Source organism: Ammodytes marinus (assembly GCF_949987685.1).
Source record: "Ammodytes marinus genome assembly, chromosome: 19".
NCBI classification, from domain to species: domain Eukaryota; kingdom Metazoa; phylum Chordata; class Actinopteri; order Uranoscopiformes; family Ammodytidae; genus Ammodytes; species Ammodytes marinus.
In genome coordinates, this window is record NC_137223.1 from 10,748,058 (window position 1) to 10,770,851 (window position 22,794).

The following is a 22,794-nucleotide window of genomic DNA, read 5'->3' on the forward strand; positions in this document are numbered from 1 at the left end:
AGTCTCAATGAGATCAAGATGTATTTGTCAAGAGGAAAAAGTCGAAGTGAATTAACAAACAGCAAAAGCGCATATGAACAGATTGTTGGAATATCTTCAAAATAAAGTAATTTCTGTTCGAGCAAATGTTCAAAAAACTAAATACAAAAACACAAAAACATTGGAAATACGGTACCGTTCCATTTGGAAAACTGAAACTTACATAACCTTCAAATACTCGGCTTGCACAACAAAAATCCCTTTATGGCACCATTACCAAACATCAACATTCATAGATACTGTTATCATCTCAGACAATGTGGGTTTTAGATGTGTTGTGAGAGCACTGGATGCTGCATAGTTAAGAATATTGCCATCTAAATGGGCTGTCAAAGTGATGGATCTGATCAGAGTTGTCACAGGATGGATGGAAAGTCAGCAGCGGTCGCCAGCGATGTGCATTAAACTGGATAAATACCAAGCTGCCATCCTGACGGCTGCTGGATTTATACTTTCTGGCCAAGAAGCCGGGGAGGATAGATGAGATACTTCCTGCTGGATCAGAGTAATCTTCTTTGGTACACATAAAATGGCTGCCACAGATATATGATGATAAGTAGTGAAACCAAAGCGCTAAGGTGGAGAGAATGGGAAAAAAAATCTAGTTGTTTTTCTTTTCAACATTGGCATCCCATTCCTCTCTGTCTGCTTTTATGTCATTCTTCCCCTGACTTGTTCGGCTACATCTACATTTTCCTTGCAATGACCAAAATTGTTTAACAAGTGTCCACCAGGAGTACTGCACTAATGTCCATGTTACTGCGGATGAGTATTTCATTTTAAGAGTTGAAATACAGTAAAAGGAGTTATTGATGCTCCCTATATTGACTGGTGATTGGTGGCAAATACGGCTCAGTGATTGTTGTTTAAATTGCTAACCTTAATCTTAATCTTATATTTTGAGTAAACACTGCATTCAACAGGTGCTTGGATTTACCACCATCTCAGTTCATCAGCTCATGGTCTCCTCTTCCTCATTCATCTCTTCTTCTTCTCACCCTCCTCCTTGTCCAAACGTGACCCCTCCACCTCCCTCCACTCTTCCTTCCTTCCATCACCATCCCTCTTTCTAACCATTTCTTTTTCTCTCACTTCACTCTCTCTGCCTCTGGCTTGCCGTCTCTGTTTTCCTAACAGTGTTTACTCAGAGAGGAGCTCTGTAATGAACAGGGGAGACGAGGTCGCTATCAAAACCAGAGAGACGGAGGGGGAAGGAAGATTGTGTGTGTGTGTGTGTGTGTGTGTGTGTGTGTGTGTGTGTGTGTGTGTGTGTGTGTGTGTAGGGGGGGTGAGCAGTTGTTGTCATTCATCACCTGTACGAGGAAATCTGCCGTGAACTGTTTACCCATAGCTTATCATCCCCTGCTCGTCACACTCCCCGCTCTCTCTGTCTCCCTGCCCTACCAATCTGTCTTGTCTCTCTGTCCTATCATCTTTCACTCATAGCTCACTGCGGAGCAAAGCAGAGAGACATCAGTTGACTTTTAATACCTTCATCTCTGTCTGTCTGAAGAAGGGCTTGCCTGTCTGTCTACCTCTCCCCAGTCGGCTTGTTGTTAAAACCGTGTTTCGTTCAGAAACCATAACATGACCTGATGACTCTCTCTCTCCGTTGTTTGTCTCATGTACGCGTGAGTATGTATGAATGGAATCTCAAAAGTCTTTCAGCTCTCTGATGCTGACTGTTCTTTTGACACTGTATTTGGAAAATGTGTATTTTCTCAACAATTTTACAGTAAAAAAAAATGTTTTAATTGTTTAAGCTGAGACCTAGTCAGTGCAATAACCGAGTGTGGAGCTTACAGTTGTAATTTCTAGGTAGATCAACCAATCACACATTACATTTTTTATGACCTCTAGATTTTCACAGCATATTAACATGAAATTAGTGCAACTTAGTCAAGAACAAGGCTCAGTATGCTGCTTTCTGCTTTTTTTTTGTAGGTCTGTCTGTCGCTGTTAGTATTTTTTATTATTAAAGGGACTTCAAATTATTATAATTTTGAAAGATTTTTATTTGTTTTTCTTGTTTTAAAATCTCAAGCCAAATCTTTTGGCAGTGAAGTAACAAGGAAGTCAGGTTTCACAGCGGTCATGTCCAAGACTCAAGTCTTATTTTTGTGACTTACTCTCACAACTTGTAATCATCTTTCTTGCTGATCATATATTTCAGAGTGGATTCCAAATGATTTCCACATTGCCTTGGGTTTTACTGCAGCCTGGATACAAGTCATTGCTCTTTTTTGTTTCCTTGTAAAGTTGAACCATCAATCATAAGAGCCACTGCATTCTGTGATTCATGGGGCCGATGGCGGTCACCTCTGAGGAGATAGTATTTCGATCATGGAGGTGTCAAGCACTCACTGAATGACTGGTGTCATCAGTGGGGAGGCAGACTTACTGATAGCTTTGCTTTACAAGTTCTCACATGCGCAAAGCATCTCAGAAAACGCTGAAGGCTGAGGGCTGACATATCATCACTCCAGTGCAGGGTTGGACGATAGCGAAACATCCTCTTATCAACCAAACACATTCATCACTTTGATGTATGCAAGTTTGGGCCACTGAATCAGAAATGTTTAAATCAGCAGGCGAGGAGTGTTTATAGTTACAATCCACTCAGTCATGAAAAATGTCAGCTGGGTTGAGGGACCTGCCTTCTCTAAAAACATTATCATTTACACAGAACTTTAAGAAAGTTGTACTCATACAGTATAAGTCAAATCTTATGTTAATTAAGATGTGTATTGCTTCATATCCTGTAAAGTACCTTGGTAAACTCTGGTTGTTTTTAAATGTGCTATATAGTCCAGCGGATAAATACCATTTTCACCTAGAATCGAGCACTTTGCGATAAAAGCTTAAAGGTTCAGTTAGAATTAGGTTTAGGTCAGGGTTAGTGTAATGGTTGGGGTTAGGCATTGAGTTGTGATGGTTAAGGTAGGGGACTAGGAGATGCATTATGTTCAGTAACAGTCCTCACAAAGATAGAAGTACAAAAGTGAGTGTTCTGTGCGCGTACATTTTGCGTGTGACTACATGAGTATGCATGTGCCCTCTCTTCCCCTGGTGGAACCAGTCTCATTACAGCCGGAGCTAAAGTGCTAACACAGAAACATGTTCGTACATGAAAAAACAGCGTCATAACCTCAAATCCAATAACCAGTTTCATAGCCTGAAAAACCTACATAAGCCTCAGCAAACCAGGATGATTGTGTTCAATTAAAACATGTTGACACACGGGTTTCATGCTGGAGAGCTCCTCCTATAGTCACCGAGGGCCATTTGGGCTCCAGATGGGCCATTTGTAGATGCTTTCACACTCGGCCTTACAGTAAAATTACAGGTCCCAAGGCTGTATGTTAACTTGATCGGCGTGTGTGTGTGTTGTGTGTGTGTGTGTGTGTGTGTGTTTGTGTGTGTGTGTGTGTGTGTGTGTGTGTGTGTGTGTGTGTGTGTTGTGTCTGTGTGTGTGCCTGCGAGGACATTCAGATACGAGCTATCCTACAACACGCACACATGTGTCAACACCAGCCATTGAACACACACAGATCATGACGACTGACTGTGATAAATTAAGAAAGAAGAAGAAACATACAAACAAACAAACAGGTTCAGTAGAACACAATCCACTTCAACAGTCCTGTAATCATTTGCATCTCTGTGAATCAAATCATTCAAGACTTGTCGGTTGGGTGTGTAATTTAAAACAAGTACAACCAGATACAACAACATTTACAACAATCCAGCATTGTGTCACAAATGCACACAGATAAACACACACCTCGTCTTTTTTCAGTCTTTGTAGCCTAATCGTCACCTCCTGAGCCTCAGTCAACACAAATAAATCAGCTGCCTGCCTCACAGCATGTCTGTGTGTGTGTGTGTGTGTGTGTGTGTGTGTGTGTGTGTGTGTGTGTGTGTGTGTGTGTGTGTGTGTGTGTGTGTCTCTGTCTGTGGTGTTTCACATAAACAACAGTGGGAAAATAATACACACACAATAAAGGGAATCATGCACAAAGTGGTTGGTTGTTGTTGAGGGAGTTACCTGATATTCATTGGGCCAAAAGGTGGAGACGGCGAGTTCGGCTCTCAGCCAGTCTTTACCTGGAAGAAAACATTACGGTCATCGCAAGCAGGAAAAAAATCCTATAAGTGTTGGAATGTGTCATGAAATGTGAGTTGAGTGATGCTCTGAGAAAGCCCTTACCAGTGTAGGACGTCACGTTCCATATAGGGTTGGCCAAGGGACCTTTGTTTACCTGGAAATAAATAACACAGAGCAAAAAGGACTCACTTAGAGGAGCCTAAAAACATACAGTCCTTCAATCAGAAACCCCTTTACCTTTACAATGCAATCTATTTGACTACATAATAATGATTATTATAAGATGCTGTAAGTCATTTCTGTGCTTGTCCCTGTCATCAGCTAACAACACCACCCCCAGGCTGGAAGGAACAGTCTTTTTGTTTTGCAGGGGGGAGATATTTGCCGTAATCAGAGTCTGACTTTGAGTCATCATGTTGAAGGGCAGTCGTCTCCTCGCATAATGCTCCCCTGCTGCTATGAACTAGGAAACGGTAGAACCAGTAAAATGGCAATCTTTCATTAATGTGTTTTCCGAAACCACGGTGGACAATTTGTGGAGGTGGCACCTCCACAAATTGTAAGGGGGCACAAGCAGAGATGGGGCAAGAGACGACAGGAGTGTTGTGGTAACCAATAAAGTCGAGGGAATGAAATTTGGATCGTTGCGTCATAAAATGTGTGTGTGCGTGTGTGATAGACCAGCCCATCTTGAGTCTACCCAGCACACAGTGTGACTTGATATTTGATGTCCAACAAAATAACATGATCTGACATCATAGCCTCAATACAAAGACTGTTTTTAAGCCAATATTTTATTGAACAAAGTATTATAGTGCTTAACTTGGGAACATAATATGTTAATGTTTAAAAATTAACAAGGTAAGGACAAATTGTTTAGTTGGCAGGTACTACTAGGGCTGGGTATTTGCAAGAACTTCATGATATGATTCCCATCGCGATACATGAGTCACAATAGGATATATCACGATATATCGCAATACGATGCATATTGCAATATTCAGTTTTTTATTTGATAGGGAATTTTGCGTCGGCCATTCTTACAGTCATAGTCTGTCAAAGAACAAATGAACTACTGTACTTCTAATATATTGTGTTCTACTATGAATTCTCATTACCTTCACCAGGACGTTGAGGGTGCCGGGGCTGGAGCCGTCTGGGCTGGTGAGGAGATAGTTGAAGTCGATGCAGTGGGTGTCATTCTCCTTCATGACTGGCAGCTGAAATCTGGCCTTCTCCCCAGCGTCGTACTGGGACACATCTACATACATGTAGGAACCTGGACACACAGAGATAAGGAGAAGGTTCAACATCTCATTTGAGGTGGATAGCTTTCACATCTTTGTTTGTGAATCTGAATCAAGAGCCATGAATCAGATTATTCTTCCTCGCAGCTATTTGTGCTTGCACGCCACATACCTGCCGAAAATCCACTGCTTGAACAGACTAGCAATGGTGTTCTCGGAGGAGGTCGTTAGTGTGTAGACTCAGTAGAGTATTATGACTGGACTTGCCAAAGAGTAGGCTGTCTGCCCACTGCCTGCGTTACATGCTCCTACATGAGGAAACCAAGTCTCCGAGCTCCAGTGTAGCTCAGAAATAATCAACATTTTAGATATGAACAGCTGAGGCCGACGGATGTACCAATTCAGGTAATTATTTTTAATTCCCTTTAGGGACCACACATTATTCATGTATTTGTTTAACAGCTTTCCTTTTATATTGTATTGAAGACCACTTAATAGGTCATTGTATTAAAATAAATTATTACATACTGCATACAACTCCTGGAATCTTATAACTTAATCACCCCTTATCCCTTTCTGTATCCCTCTGATAGTATTATTTTATATACATGTCTGTATATTATGTATGACATGTATAACCACCAGGAAACCAGGACCTTCTCAATTTCCCAATCAGTAAGTTTGTTTGTAATGGGAACAAAAACATTTTTCCCAAACTAGCCTTTATTCTTTCTATTTTATGTTTGCATGTTTTTTTACTCACTTCTCTTGCCATCATTTCTTTTTGGCTTACAGTACAAGAATCAGTCACCGGTCCCCCCCAGACACATACAAACATAAAACAAAGCCTGGTAGCTACGACTGTGTCATTTGTTTCTCCTTTGTGATTGTGGTGCTGTTTCCTCAGCGAGCCACAAACAAATAAAGAAAGTGAAAAAGGAAAGAAGAGAAAAGCCATTTCTTTCTTTTATATTCTTAAATTTTCATTATTTTTCTGTACGGTTTCCATCCCCTTTGTCCTTTCTGTATTCCCAGTCTCCTTTCATTTCAGTTTCTATGTATTAATTGTGCCCTTCTCAGTTAATAGGAGTTGCAAATGTGTGAGCGTAAAATCAGAGGCAGATATCAATTAAAATAAAAAAATTAGCAAAACTCATGCAAAGTGGCTACTTTGCAGCCAAAATCGCCATGTTGACTTCACTCGCTGCAGTTGGCACAGGCTTCCTAACCACAAGAGTCACATTTTTCTCCACAGCTTGCAATATAGCATTACCTGCAACTATACGCAGCAGTGTCAAATTATTATTTTTTGCATTTTTCATAGCTATCCTCTGGGCTGTATATTTGGTTTACTAATTTTGTTTGCATCGTGTTCCTTGTTTTGTTACACTAATATGATGGGACCCTGGAGAACGTTTCCATGCACGACTGATGAGTCTTGAACAAATGCACGTCAGGTACTTTGTTATCCCGATTGTTTCTACTGAGCACTACAGTATATGTTGTACATCTATACTAGTTGTAATGCAGGAATTGAAAATCAGAATAATACATAATCTGGGTGTGTTGACGGGACAGTCAGTCAGCCCATCCAGATGTTCCCGTAATCAGCTCAAACCTCAACCAGATGTTGATTCAGTGAAATATGATGAAATATGATCCCTTCCATGCCTGATGTATAATCTCACTTGAGCTCATCACAAACAGAGAGAGAGTAGCCAATATAGTGTTTAATTCCATTTTCAATATAGAGCTAGGGCCGAAACAATAAACCGATTAATTGCTAAATGGACGCTGGTTTCAGCCTCTCTAATGTGGAAAAATTAGCTTTTTCTCTGTGTTATATTGTTGTAAGTTGAATATCTTTGGGTTTGGGGTTGGTTGTTTGGACAACTGTAATATCACGATATCATTGTGACCTCTGGACACTGTGACGGGTATTTTTAATTTGGTAGCAATTACTCTCGAGTCATTGAAATAATAACGACAGATTATTCAATAATAAATAACTTCCTAAATATAAAAGTGCATATAGCCTTTTAGTGTGTTCGTGCTGTGCTACTGTAGAAAAATGGTAATGCCAAAAGGGTGGCCTCCGTGTGGGTTGACCCGCTCCTATGTAAATATAAAATGCTCCTTCTTTGGAAATAAAACTTTTATTTTCAAACAATGATAGCCTTATTGAATATTAGATTACATTTCTACCAAATCTGTTCTGGAAAAAAAAATTCAATCAATTCTACACACTGCACCTTTAAGTTGTAGTCCTAATAAATCAGAAGAAAACAATACAGAATAGAATAGAGTAGAACACAGAACATAATAGAGAAAAGAAATAAGGTAAAACAGTAGTTAATAGAATGTATGAGAATACAGATAAGAACAGAATAGTGTATCATACAAAATGATATACGTGCACCATTCAAACACAGCAAGCTCTCCATCCTAAATGGTTAATTCTGTTTGCATAATATACCATGCATAATATGCTCCATACAATGAGCTTTGGGACAATAGTGATTATCACTTATTGTTTAGTTAATCTACAGTGAGAAAACAAATCCTCTCTGCACAATGCAGCCCAACATAACAGGCTTTCAACTAGTGCACGTAAACATGAGCGTGCATCAACACACATCAGCTTTTGAAAACCAAAGTGTATCCTAGTTTCTGGATGCAGCCCTTCTTTTCTCTTGATCTCTCTTTTTCCGTCATTATCACATCACCATTGCCTCCACACACACACACACACACACACACACACACACACACACACACACACACACACACACACACACACACACACACACACACACACACACACACACACACACACACACACACACACACACACACACACACACACACACACACACACACACACACACAAATAAACACACTCTCAATCCATAGCAGAATTAGAATAATCCTACTTCTTGGATCTGATGGAAGATGCGAACATCCAAACTGGACTACAACCAATCATTGGAAGGGGAACAAGATGAGGTCAGCACCGCTCTCTATCCCCACATAGGTAATTTAAAACCATCCGAAATTAACACACGATTAATGTCACACTCCTGCACCGATTCTAAGATGGTAACATGAGAAAAGTGTATTTAAGATGGCTGCCAAGATGGTGTGCCAACTAAAAATACTCCTTTCTGTGAGAGACCCAGATATGTCACAACACACGCAACATTGCAAATAATATAACCTTAAGCACTTCAGCTAATCAGAACGCTGCCTGCTGCAAATTCATAACAACAAATGGATATGGAAGCTATGACTTAAAACATCTGAATAACATTGGGTAAATTGGGCAATGACCAATATGAGCCTAGAGGGACAGCACAACACCTATTCTGAGACAAACATAGCAATTAGTAATGAAACACGGAGAGAACATAAACCGATACAACACCAGTTATCAGAAAGCAGACCTGGTGCTGCCAAGAACATCTGACACCTGAAGTCTGCCAGTTTTTTTAAAATGGCTGATGTCTTTGAACTGCCAAAGTCTAAAATGGCCGCTAATAGAATGGCGGCACAATATAACGAAGAGGCTAAAAATACCCCCCAGTGACAGCCTTCAGACCCAGATATGTCATATAAAAACAACAACAGCAGTGGCAGCAGAAGCATGGTTTAAAGAGGACGGTTTTCTTCAGCAAAACTGTCACAGCTTGCTGTTTGGGATAACAGCTAATGGGATTGTTTCACTCTCAGAATTGTGTTGCACCTCTTGGATTTAACATTGCACAATAACATACTTGCAACTTGTCTGCTATGAAGAAAAAATGGTTTACCGTTTACTTTTAATAGCTGCGTTTCACCAATACTGGTCGAATAATACAGAACTGATTTTAAGACCATGTCATATTCCATGTTCAGGCCTGCAGACTTACTAGCACTGCTCTTCATCCTGTGTTCCCAGTTTAAAAAGGTATTATTTCAGGCTGCATTTTTTTCCATTTTGGAATAAGTTTCCCCACTATACAGTCTTCTCATTCCACCTGTTTTTTATTTATTTTTTTAACCTAAAAGATCAGTCTATTTAATTAGGTTTTTTAACATTATTATGACTGAGTGATTGAAAATAAGATAAAAGAAAGAAGCAGCAAAGCAAAACAGTGTATATTAATCTGTTTTATGACCAATTGATTTGGTATCTTCCTTTTTAGGTGTAATCATATTGAATGCATTTTTTATTAAAATTCATCTAATATCCAATACATCATAAAATAACTGTACTTCAAAAAGTGCTTAATATTATTTTCATAAGCAGTTTATTCACTGGAGTGATTGATTGATTATTTGTTTGGTCAATTAAATGCCCAAAGTGACACCTGCGAATGCCTTGTTTGACTTACAGTACCAAACCCAGAGATAATCACTATCATAAGTCTGAGAAATAGCAGTAATTCTTCATATTTCAGAAGCCGTAATCAGGGAATGTTTTGCTTGAAAAAGGATTTAAATGCTTAAACTAATTGACACGTCTTAATAATATTAATGCTCAACAAATAAATCCATGATTTGCAATTTAATCACAAGTGAAATTAGAGGTATACACTTAAAATCCAATGCAACATATACTTCATGTTGAAGCCCTGCAGGGACTGTGTCAGAGAGGTTTGATTCAATGGTAATAATGTTCGCTCTCTATAGTTTGCAGTGCTGTATATCCATCATTATTCACTCATTATTTAAACATTCAGTGGAGACCAGCTCTACTGAAGTTCCAATCCCCTGCTTATTAGAGAGTACCACTTTGGAAAACAAGAAGAAAAGAGAGACATGGAGTGACTGAGTGGCGTGCCAAATAGGTTAATAGTGGCACTGGCTGTCAACACCAGGAGTCAAGAGTATATCTGCTGTAGCCCAGTGAGCCACAGAGCCCAAGTCCATGGATGTTCAACTGGCACAACAAACGTGTGCCAGCGTAGCATCTAGACCCTGTGATGGCCCTGATGTTGGCGAAATGGTGCCAACATCAACCTCCAGAGAGATTACATTGAGTCGTTTCATCTCCATTACGAAAAGTGCCAAACCATCCCTTCGCACTTAATACTGCAACTGTGACAAATCAATGTGGGTTTTAAAGGCACAATAGAATAATAGTTGGCTGAACACATTCAATGACTCTGAAACGATTCAGAGTAAATCCCTAAAATGGTTCCTTTTCTTCTGCCAATACCGTTGACACTATATAACCTCCTGAACTACTAATCAGCAAGATAAACCTACTCCCCAAAGGCCTTTGGAGGTGCCAAACACTCTTAACATCCCTTTGTTTTTCAAGGGTCAAAAAGCAAAAAAGGTTTAGTGCCTGTGCTCTTAATCAGTCCATGCCCTCAGGCAACCTACAGCCAGCCAGACCATAGTACTTTCAGATTACTGGTGGCTAGGATTGCCTGAAGAAAAAAGAACAAACATTCCAATAATATATATTAGATTATCATTGTGTCCCTGGGCAAGGCATTTAAGCTACCAACTCAAGCCCTTAGCCGTTCCATACTCCTTCTCCCAAATAGCAAACCTAGCCAAATTCTCTATCTGTAATCCCCTCCAGCAATCCAGTGCCACTGTCCCACACGCTGCTGGTGCTATTAACACATCAAATGTCAGTCCTTGCTCCCGTACCTTTAGGCAATGCTCTGAACCCCCCCATTTAACAATCGACTTCTCCAAAACCATTAACCTACCCTGCCATAGCCCCTGGCCCTGCTCATTCCACTAGCTTCTACAGGCGTTAATGCTATGCTAATTCCATGCATTACCTATGAGCTCTTGGGCAAGGTATTTAACCTCTTTCAAATTGCCAGCCCTGCCCTCTCTGCATAGTGACACCACTTGGTATTAATACACCTAAATGCTAGAGGTTGGCTATGTACCATTGGGCAAGGCACTCCAACCTTGTGGCTTAAATATATGCATGTTGTGCGCTTGCACCAGATAGCAGGCGCTGCACAACCACATTTTGGGAGGATGTGTGTGTGTGTGTGTGTGTGTGTGTGTGTGTGTGTGTGTGTGTGTGTGTGTGTAATCGTAAAAAGATGGTGTTGAACTGAACCTTTATCTAAATGTCAGCGAGACTGGGTTGTCATGATGATAAGGATGGAAGATAAATAATGGCGTTTACATCGTCATGGCAACAAAGTCATAATCTTTCCACAACAGAGCAGAAGAGGAGATAAGGAGGTAGGAAAGGATAGAGGAGAAAAAGGAGAGGAGACTAGAGGAGAAGGGGAGGAGACTACATGATAGTAAATAATCAAACTCTAGCATATTTGTGGTTGTTGCAATTAATCATGGCTTCCTCTGTGTGAGTGACTCCCCAGTTCATACACCAGTCAACATTCTTACTCTGTGGTTTGGATTTGGTTAAGTCAGGAACTCTGGTTATTGTTCTACGACTTTTCCTTTACCATTGTAAAAGCAGGCAACCTTCCCTGTTCCCTGTCGTTGATTAATGACCTCATATTCTGTTAATTAGACCCTCAGCCCCGAGGCAAAAAGATTTAATTTCCCCTTCATCATCATCATGGAGGAAAAAAAACAGCGGATTAAAGAGGAAGAGTAGAGGAGGGGAAGGGTAAGGAGAGGAGAGAAGGAAGTAGGGGTTTAACGATGCATCGACATAGATCGATATATCGTTTAATTGCCGAAATATCGGAAAGTATCGATGCAACGCCCAAACACCGATGCATATCGCCGTCTTTATATACGCTTTTATTTTTATTTTTTAAAACCTCAACTCTCACCTTTGGGCAGGTCCGGTGAGACGTATGGCACTTCCTGTGTGTTGATGTGTGTCCAGTCAAAGTCATCGTAGGGATCTTGCTGGTAATCACACTTGGTGAAACCCTCGTCGAACGTACAGCTCCCTGCAAAGAGAAAACACAATAAAGATTTAGGCTCATGGATCATCAACTGAATGAACTAAATCCAATCGGTTTCAACGCAACATGAACTCCTCTATGGCCTCATATCCAGTAAAAACTTTTGATGCAACCCCTGCATGTTGTTCCTTTTGTGTCTCAGCTCATTAACAAACCACCAGGAGTCTGAGCTCCAACAGTCATCACTCAAGGCCAGTCAGGCTCACCCACTGACTCAACCATCGGGGGCCTTCAGCTGATCATCTGAGCCCCTCACTAAAGCCCCGGGACAACCATGTGTGAGCTGGCCGCCCATGGGCCCTCTCTCCCCCACCCGCTCAAAGAGGAAATCGCTCTAATACAGAGAGACGCCACTTGTCCCTGACGGCTAGCTGAGATAATCAACATGCAATGATATGTGGCGTGCACTGGCAGTATTGCTGATAGAAATTGCATTCTGTCTACTGCGAGCTATCTGATTCATTGACCTGCGAGTGATGCACGGCTTGTGTTAATAACATGGCTGGCAGAGATACGGAGCTAAGAAAAGCCACAATGCCATCTGATTCAAGTCACTGGTGGCTAGAGGTCACAGAGAGATGTGCTTTTTGACATTGGCTAAAGTAGGACTGTGTGACACGGATACAATCTTACATAAATGTTCTTATGATAAAGATATCTATCAACATATATAATGTTTACTTAGGACATTTGGTGCACAAATAGACAGAGGAAAAGTTGATTGTTCCAATATCAAAGATACATGGGAATGATTTCAATTAAAGAGTCGAATGTGGGGATTATAGGAAACTTCTTTTATTGAGCAATAATTGAGCAAAATGCCAAAGTGAATTGATTCATCCAAATTCCTTCTACCACACAGCCTGTGTCATTAAAAAGTAAAGAACAGCATGATTACAATGGCAAACAATAGCAATCAGAGAGAATGCTGACAAGGTCAAACATTGACTAAACGAGAACACAAACCACAATGAACATTTTCATTTCCCTCTCTCGTTCTCTTCAAATTTTTGGAAGTTTTTAAGAGTGGAATTCATGAGATTGTGGGAAATCCTAAACAGCCAAGATACACATGATGGGCACGTTTATACTACATCCACATATACACCCCACTGAGCAAGCCACCTTCAAGTATTATCAGCGAGCGGCACTGCCAGCGACATCAATCTCCCAGCATTGGGTTAATGCTTCAGCTTTTGCTACCTGTGTGTCCCTACAGCAAGCTGCGGCGACCATGTTGGAGAGTGGAACGACAGCCCCCCCTCCCTTCTCAGATACCCTGCTGATCTGAGCCCCCCCGCTGCAGTAGGGATAACCGAGAGGTGACAGCAGCCCGCCGGAGGAGAAACAAGTTAACATCAAAACTAAGCGACTGTCTTTGGCTGACGGCTGTACTACGGCTGGGGCTGTGAGTCACGGCCTCAAGAGAGATTGCACTGGATCGCGTTCCTCTCGGCGTAATTCTTTAAACAAGCCCCTCTCTCTCTCTTTTTTACGCAATTCAGTTCATTCCAATTCAATTCAATTAGGTCTTTGTCACAGCGAGTTACCTCCAGTCATAACGGGACAACGCTGGGACATGTAGATGGCAAAAAGAATACACGTTTTTCTACTACGAATTGTCTCGATATAAACTCATCTTGGATGTTAAGAATCTAATTGTACTGAAATATAACACATTTCGCTGTGCAGGGGTGGGTGGTACTTGCGAGGAACAGTCCTAGCATTTAACAATCGGAGTGAGGACATTTTTGGAACGTGAGGACAGTTTGCCTTGTCCTCATTTCTACAAAGGGCTGTTTGAGGATTAAGACTTGGTTTTAAGGTTCAAGTTAGAATTAGGTTTAGGTAAGGGTAAGTGTGAGAGTTGGGGGTAGGCAATTTGTTTTGATAGTTAGGGTAAGGGGCTAGGGAATGCATTATGTCAATGGGTGTCCTCACTAAGATATATCTACAAGAATGTGTGTCAGCTTAAGACTGAGTGTCTGCGCGTGTGTATGTGTGCATCTGTAAAACTCCATGACTTCACGTCTCCTACGGTGTGTGTGTCAGTTCACATCTTGCTGTCAGGTAGCTCTCTCTGCATGGGTTAAAAGAACAAAGTGTGTAACTCTGGGCAGTAAAGGATGTTTGCATGGGTATGAGAATATACTACATCTACAAACCAGTATGTAAAGCGTAAGTGTTAACATTCCATGTTAAATATGCCATAAAACAGGACATGTTAATGGGTTTAGTACCAAAAAACATGATGAGTTTAAGAGTTTATATTTGCGTGTGTTTTACCTTTTCAGATTTTCTAGAAGGGACAAGTGTAGGTTTATGATGATCGTATCCGTTTTAATGACTCTGTATTATGTAACTTGTATTAACTTTGTAAATTGATAAACTTTAATAATTATGAACCTGATGTGAATCTGACTTTGGGAAAACAGGAGATATGTTATCATGTTAATATATTATATTTCTAAAAAATTCATTACCATCAACAAGTATTATTCGTTTCACCCACACAATAATTTTACAGACTCTACATTAGGTAAAGATCTTCTAATTTAATTAACAAGGTAGGAATATTTCAAAATACTTGTTTTAAGTGTTTAACTAATAAGGACTTTGATGAGTTTGCAGTCTGTGATGAGGTGACAAGCAGTTACTTTATGCCGACATCCAATATTCATTTACCTAAGTTTGATTGCTAATGTGCAACACTACACTATGCATTATGCTAGTGCAAAGGCACTGCAGTTAACTTTAAAATATACAAATACACTGCAGGTGTCAATGTCAAATGTCTAAGTAATTCTTAATAAAAGTGGCAAAAACAATGATGACGCTGATGGAGTGAGGGAATTTAATTAAACGCAATCGATTCTATGCAAAGATGAAATGACATTAATTATTACTTGCTCGTTGACTGTATTGCCTTTTGCTCAGCTCTAGTCTGGAGGCTTAACACTCTTTTTGTTTGTGAGTATTAGTTTAGTGTAAAGCCATAGACATGCTTTTCTTTCATAGATTCATAGTCATATTCATAGATTTTAAGGCAGTTGTATTAACATCGTCAAATCACCCACCCTTGATTCGCCAACTACAGTATTTGGCCTTGTTTAACTCTGCAGCTGCAAAGTACATTCAGAAGCGCTGATTAGTTTCAAAGGTTTTTCTTTTGGAATTTCTGCTTCTGAAAGCAGTATACTGTGTACGGCAAAATTGGATTTAAACCAAGCATGTTTAAAATGTTTGCTCTGGGCGTTTTACCGTGTACACACATACACAGAGTCCCGCTCAGCTCTGTTTTATTGCTGTGGTAGAAAAGGGATTTTGCCGTGGCTCAGCAGTGAAGAAAAAAAACATGTCCTTGTTTTCAATTCCGCTTTTCTGGCTGCTTTAAAAAGAACTTATCCCCGTTGTAAAGCATTCCTCTTTTCTAGTATGCACACCTCTGATAGACATTCTCGCCGCTAACATGCTACACAAAGTAGCTGTGTGTGTGTGTGTGTGTGTGTGTGTGTGTGTGTGTGTGTGTGTGTGTGTGTGTGTGTGTGTGTGTGTGTGTGTGAGGGGGGAGGGTCTTCAGAAACAAACTGTGTAAAACCGTCTGCAAGCACACACACACACCTCAAGCTAGCCCACCCACCTGCTCAGTTAACACTTCTCCCTTTTCCTCAGTGTCCTGCCAACTTGCACGCACACACACACACACACACACACACACACACACACACACACACACACACACACACACACACACACACACACACACACACACACACACAGGCCTCTGACACTTAATCGTTGTTGCCGACGATGAGAGGAGCAGACCTTGAGCTGTTATTTTGAAAAGCTGCCTCTTGCCAAAATGTTGTATGAAGTTTGCATCCATCTATCAAGTACCAATTCATGACTTTTTATTTTTTTATTATTTTAAATTAAACATTAATACAATTGTTGTTTGCAGAGTTGGATGTAATCCCTTTCACATAGTCATCTGATCCAGGTGATCATAAAATATTGATTGTAACCGCTTTAAATGCGTTCCATAATTGTTATTGGAGTATATGAGCATTTGTACTGTGCTGTACTGTCTGCAAGGTTTCATTGTATTATAATGTATAACAAATCTGCTACTACGATTTTCCAGCTTCAATCCACGGGTGTGTCCAGATGGATCATTATTGCCCCCTTCCCTCCATTCACAAGGACACAGAGAGAGAGAGAGAGAGAGAGAGAGAGAGAGGGAGAAACCGACTGAATGCTAATCACTTCCTAATCAGCTTCTGTGATTGGCTGCCCCGCTAATGAAATAATGGCGACTCATTTGCATAATAAAATAATTAGAAGGACTTGATAAAGGCTCAAGGGCAGAGAGAGGAACACACACACACACACACACACACACACACACACACACACACACACACACAGTGACACAGGACAGCTGCAGTCTTTTCCAAAGGATTGTTGAATGGCATCAGACACAACATCTGCCAGCGTCACTCAGAATCAGTTTGCGGTGATTTGCATTGACCTCCACCAAGTGCTTTGACTGAAACTGTTGAGAAACATGGGTGCAGACAGGCCCCGGGGGGTCTCCAGAGACAAGAACGGAGGACCACGTTCACCCGGTTATTAGCTTAGATCAAGATTATTCGTTGGCAACACGGCAGGAATGTGTTACAATAGCTAGTTTAATTAGCTTCTCCCTTCTCCAATGCGATCTTACCATTGTGCGGAATAGGCAGTATTAAATCAGATATAACAGCTATAGTCCGCTTGGAGTAAAGTCCTCGGGATACATTTAAATCAAATGAAGGTCTGAGGTTGCTTTCTTTTTTTTTCTTTAGACAATTCCTAGGAAATCTATTTTGACAAAGAAACTCCATTACAACTAAAAGATGGCTGATTATGGAATCTAAGAATACTAAGTCAATACTCATACCCTCGTGCAAAACATCCCTCCAAATATCTCAAGAAAGCAGAAAATAAAAACAGTGCAGTCAGTGCGGTCTTGGTGTTATACAATCAATTCCAAATAAACAAGGATAACTTGTTTCAGCTGTTACATCTGGATGTATACTAAAAACTGGCAATGTTCATACATGCTTTGACATTGTCTCATGCCTTCATACATATCTATGGCCATCAGTGACATTGGATATCTGGCTTCATTACCATTATTGTCTTGTACGTTATTTTTCTTACTCACACATCTGCTATTTAAATCACATACATGTTTGGATTCAGCTCTTGGAGGGATCAGCTAGTGGTATCATCCAAGTGGAAAGATGGTATTGAGCATTTAAACAGGGCTTGCCATTCTTTAAACTCAGAACCCAGTGTTTTATTTATGAGACGATGATTTTCAGGAAAAAACGGCTAAATCAATCAGTCCTGTGAATTGTGAAAATATAAAATCGCAAGATAGCTAGTCTGAGGGAAAATTCATCTGTAAAAAGATTGATGAGGGGTTCATGTAATTGGCTCTGCTGAAAGTCGGACAACACACTCTTATGCAACAAATCAAATTTGTGCGCTACCACTGTGCTAAGTTCAGAGCTGAAAAACTGTTAGGATACTGCAGTAAAGGTTTAACAAACCACAGTGACTAGTGAACTAGTTACCCAAAAGTAAAATGTTCTCGAGTAGCTAAATGTATTCTATGTATGCTGGAATATGTCTACCCTGATTTGAAAAAAAAATAAAGAAAACTTTCAGGCACCCAATCTGGTAAAGGAATAAGGTCACGGAGCTCTGCAAGTCTGCATGTAAGATATGCAGCAAGATGAGATATATAAAAGATATGCGAGTTGATTGACTTGACGTAATGTCAGCTTAACTTTTATTATGATACCAGACAGTCTGCATATTCAAGGAAGTTTTTCTTTTCCTATTTCCACAGACACTGTAAATTATTCGCAGTTGGTTCAACTAAAAACTGAAGTTCCTCCGTTGCTCGAGTTCAAAGATTCCCTTTTTGGTTATTGAGTTTTTAAAAACGAAACCCCAGTTGATTGAGTTAAGTTCAATCAACTTTAGATATTAAGTGGAGTCAAGAACGGCCACACACTCAGATTTGCTTTAATTCTGCATTGTCTTAGTTTGCAGAGTCAGTTCTTAATAGGGCATGTCTGAGGGTTCCAATTACAAATGTAAGGGGGGCTCGATCGTAGTTGAACAGTTTTCATTATTATGAACAGCCATGACTTCTCTCCAAAGACATCCAACAAGTTTCCCTCGTGTATGTTTTTTTTTTCAAACTTTTACTCTCGGGAGCACATGTATTACACTCAACATTTCAAATCAGAAGACTTCAAGTGAGAAAAACCATAGCCATAGTGGGTTGAATTACTGTAATTTGAGGTAAAAAATAAATGTTTTATCAATTCTGTCGATGGTGTTTTACAGTTGAATATATAAGAGCCCATCAGAGTGAGCCTAACATTACTGCGGGTTGTTTTAAGAACATTATGGTCTTGTCCCTGATCACAAGCTGAGGCCAGACAGCAGAAATCTGTTGAGGGAATCTGTAAGGTTTCAGGAGCATAAACGCTATCTCCCCACCAAACACAAATAAAACCCTTTTTTTTTCTTTCTTCTGATGCACATACAGTACACATACTCCGGCTCTTCCTCTCCCTATGTCTGACTGTGTCTAGTATTTATCAGCAGAGCTCTGTTTCAGTCTGCAGGCAGAGATATTATCACCGGAGCAGATAAAACAGGATGAGTGAAAGAGGGTCAAACGGGATGAAATAGTACAAAGGAACGGAGGGGGAGAAGGCAGGGGAACACAGACTTGGGGAGATGACTCTAAGCCTGATTAACATTATTATGCCTTTTTGTTTGTTTTTTTTATTTGGCTTTTGTTTAGTTTTTTTTAATGATCCGTCTCTTATACTGCACTTAAAGGCGGGGTCAGCGATTCTGGAGGATTGCTTGTCAAAATCACTGTGTGTGTGTGTGTGTGTGTGCTGAAATATAAATTAAAAATCCTGTGTTAATACACAGCCCAGGCTCTGTAAACGGGTATGTTGCTAGCTATGGTGGGGTCCCTTTGTTTAAATAAACTGTTAACATACCAGTTCACAGAGCCTAGGCTGTGTATGAACACAAGAGAAGAGAAGAGAAGAGAAGAGAAGAGAAGAGAAGAGAAGAGAAGAGAAGAGAAGAGAAGAGAAGAGAAGAGAAGAGAAGAGAAGAGAAGAGAAGAGAAGAGAAGAGAAGAGAAGAGAAGAGAAGAGAAGAGAAGAGAAGAGAAGAGAAGAGAAGGTCCACTTTGAAACGTGAAATAATTCTCTCAAGGACAATAATTACATTTACATCATTAAAATCCAATTCCAACCACCAGTAATACTTTCCCAGCTATTTTGGCTGAGTCCGGTTAATAATTACGTTTTGTCGACCCGGAATTCTAATCATATGTGGCTTTGTGGGACATTACAGACCAGTGAATCACTGCCACGGCTTTAGTTTCAGGCTCAAATGCACGGAAAAGGCTTAAAAAGTGAAAGGAGAAGGAAAGGGAGGAGAGGGAATAATGTGAAAGTGATGGTGTAACATAATATTATAGGTTTTGCCTTCATAATGCCCTCTTGACATTGCTCTAGTCTGTACTGTGGCATATACTCTGTGCTCTTCTCTTTAATCTGTGTGTGTGTGTGTGTGTGTGTGTGTGTGTGTGTGTGTGTGTGTGTGTGTGTGTGTGTGTGTGTGTGTGTGTGCATCACCAAGTAGCCCTGACGCCTCAAGGACACTGATAAAGTTGTACCTTATCATTTACTTTCCCTGTGTCGTCCCCACTTTTTTTGTTCTCTCTCTCTCTCCCTCTCTGAGAATAGGTGAAATTAGCCTGAAATGATACAAGGTGACATCAGAGAGGCTGACTGACACACAAACACACACACACTCAGACAAACACACACACACACACATTCTCACTCGTCACGCCTCAGCGGCCCTTGCAGCGCAGCGCGACGCCATCAAAGCGAAGACCCATATACACACACACACCTCGCCTGTTAAACATACACGCTGGCACGCGCAATCGCACACGACCAAATACACACGACTTACACTGTGACGCGCAAAACAGACCCGCACGCACACCGTCGCACACCGACACTCATACGTGCACGTGCGCACACTCAGAGCCGGGGTTTAATTGGAAGTGCTGAAGGCTGAAGAATTTCTCCTTCATCTCACAATGCTGTAATTGAATCTGAGACTTTTGTGTGTCAGTGTGTGCGTGTGTGTGTGTGTGTGTGTGTGTGTGTGTGTGTGTGTGTGTGTGTGTGTGTGTGTGTATATATGTGTGTGTGTGTGTGTGTGTGTGTGTGTGTGTGTGTGTGTGTGTGTGTGTGTGTGTGTGTGTGTGTGTGTGTGTGTGTGTGTGTGTGTGTGTGTGTGTGTGTTCAGCTGAATCAGGGCTTTCCATTGACAGTAACAGTAAAACAGAAATGTGTGTTTTGCCTTCTGTGAGGAGCCGTTCCGTCCTCCCACCCCTGCCTATCTCCCCCTCCCCTCACCCGGCTCCTCTCTTGGGGTTAATGCGGCTTTTCAATTCAAATTCAAACTCAAGCAGTTTTAAAGAGCCACTTTATTCCTCCCACAAACTGATGATTTGCCCAGTGCAGGCTCTTGGGTGAAAGGCAACTGTTGACCTCCATCAGGGCATATTGGCATTTTCATTGACCAACATGTCACGAATAGAATCTATTTTTTAACAATAAAAACTGCAATTACAGAGTCAATTCCGAGTTGTAATTCTTGAACGTACTGTTGCCGGGAAAATAGGACACGCGCTGTATTGAGGGTGCTTTCATTGCACAAATCATGATTACATGGACTTGAGGGCTCTCGTTTCTATGTTGTAAGACAAAGGAAGTTGAATGCGGTACCTGCAAATGCATCTCTGCTTGGACAACCGCAAACAAAAAGCCCCATCAGCAGACAATGAGGCGTGAGCGACGTACTAATGACCTGCCGTCACAGTATCACTGTCACACAGTACAATGGGAACGGGAAGTGAGATGCCAGGAACAGTCTTTTGATCCTACAATGGCCACTTTTTGAGCAAACTATTTGGTTGCACGTGGAAAGCTTATCATCGAGAGCTTCAATCGGAAAAGAAAAATAAGCTCTCGCTCTGTCCAGCGATTTTGCATCAACTGGAGTAGTGTGGTAGAGGCTGTAAAGGTGAGTTGTAGAAGGGCTGGTGCGTTGTTGTGGCAAATCTGGTTCCGAAAATGCATTGTTAATAGGCACAACAATTTTGAATTTCCATTATATCATAGATGTAAATCAATGTAAACAAAAGTGTATTCAAAAGAGTATGGTTTCCAGAGAAGGTTTTAAAATATGTATAACATTACAATAATGGAAAACAAACTGTATCAGCATTAAGGGGCACTTTACACGGTGAAAACGTGACAGTTTTCCCATTTTTGGTTTAAAAAAAAATCCGTTCAGACACAATTGATCCGACATCTTCACTCGTACACAGGCCCGGTTCTAGAAAGTCAGACTTGGGTGGGCCTGTAGAAATTTTGGGTGGGCACACTGGGCAGGGAGACCGAAGATGCGAGCGCGCGGATTTTTTTTGCCCTTGTAAGATCTCTGCGTCTGCTTTTTGGAGGCCAACGGGACCCCCCGCCAGGCCAACAGCTGCCCGAAAAAAAAAAAAAAAAAAAAATATTAATCTTTTTTTTTTTTTTTGTCTGCGCTACGCCGCGCGATGCACGTGTGCATTCGGAGCGCACATGTCAAACAGGCAGTGTTAATTTCGTAGACTAAGACTATGACGAAAAATATTCGTCTATGAACCTTTTTCACGGACGTAAACTAAATAAAAACTAAATAAAAAGGCAGATGTGATGACGAAGACTGAGACTAATTTAACTGTAACACTATAGTCTACGAATAGGAACTAGACGAAACTGTTAGGGCGGGACGAATGGAGAAGAGATCCAATCAGAACTACTCTTTTTGTGGGACAAGTTAGGAAGAAATCCAATCAGTGCAAAGCAGCGAATTCAACCCTGTGTCGGTGAAAATCGACGGGAGACCGCGCAGGTGTGAGCGGGTGGAGTGAGCCGCTGTGCTGAAAAACTCTGCGGTATGATGGACAAAAATGATAGTCAGGGATATCCTGCCCGTTAACGATGTCTAGGGGAACGGCTAAGTTCCGCGATCTGTTTGTAGTAGGCTCTGTCTCGAGTTTGAATACACAGAGCCATGTGAAACTGCCGCCTCCGTCCGTTAGTTTCTGTTTTTAAGTTACAATCAACTCCGACGCATGGACAGCGTTCAATTAAAACCTCTAATTGTATTATCTAAAACGCTTTGATGCAAAAGAAGTCCGAACACACACAGCGGCAGCAGTGTTGCTTAAAGGAAGGCGCAGTTGCTCAAATTTATCAGCACTCAACTGCGTGCTGCTGCTGCTGCCCAGGGGCGGCCTTTACGATCTCGGGGCCCGTTTCGAGACCTAGTG

At 41.0% G+C, this 22,794-nt stretch overlaps 1 protein-coding gene across 3 annotated transcripts in view; it reads right to left on the reverse strand.

Annotated features, from left to right (window-relative positions):
* Positions 1 to 22,794, reverse strand: part of ptprk (protein tyrosine phosphatase receptor type K) — a 110,199-nt gene that overhangs the window by 50,278 nt on the left and 37,127 nt on the right. For all 3 annotated transcript variants that reach the window (XM_080047445.1, XM_080047444.1, XM_080047443.1), the window contains exons 2-5: positions 12,162 to 12,284; positions 5,266 to 5,426; positions 4,250 to 4,301; positions 4,088 to 4,146 (exon numbers count right to left, since the gene is read on the reverse strand). In XM_080047445.1, coding sequence (XP_079903571.1) covers positions 4,088 to 4,146; positions 4,250 to 4,301; positions 5,266 to 5,426; positions 12,162 to 12,284 — 395 coding nt within the window. The remainder of the gene's footprint in view (positions 1 to 4,087; positions 4,147 to 4,249; positions 4,302 to 5,265; positions 5,427 to 12,161; positions 12,285 to 22,794) is intronic.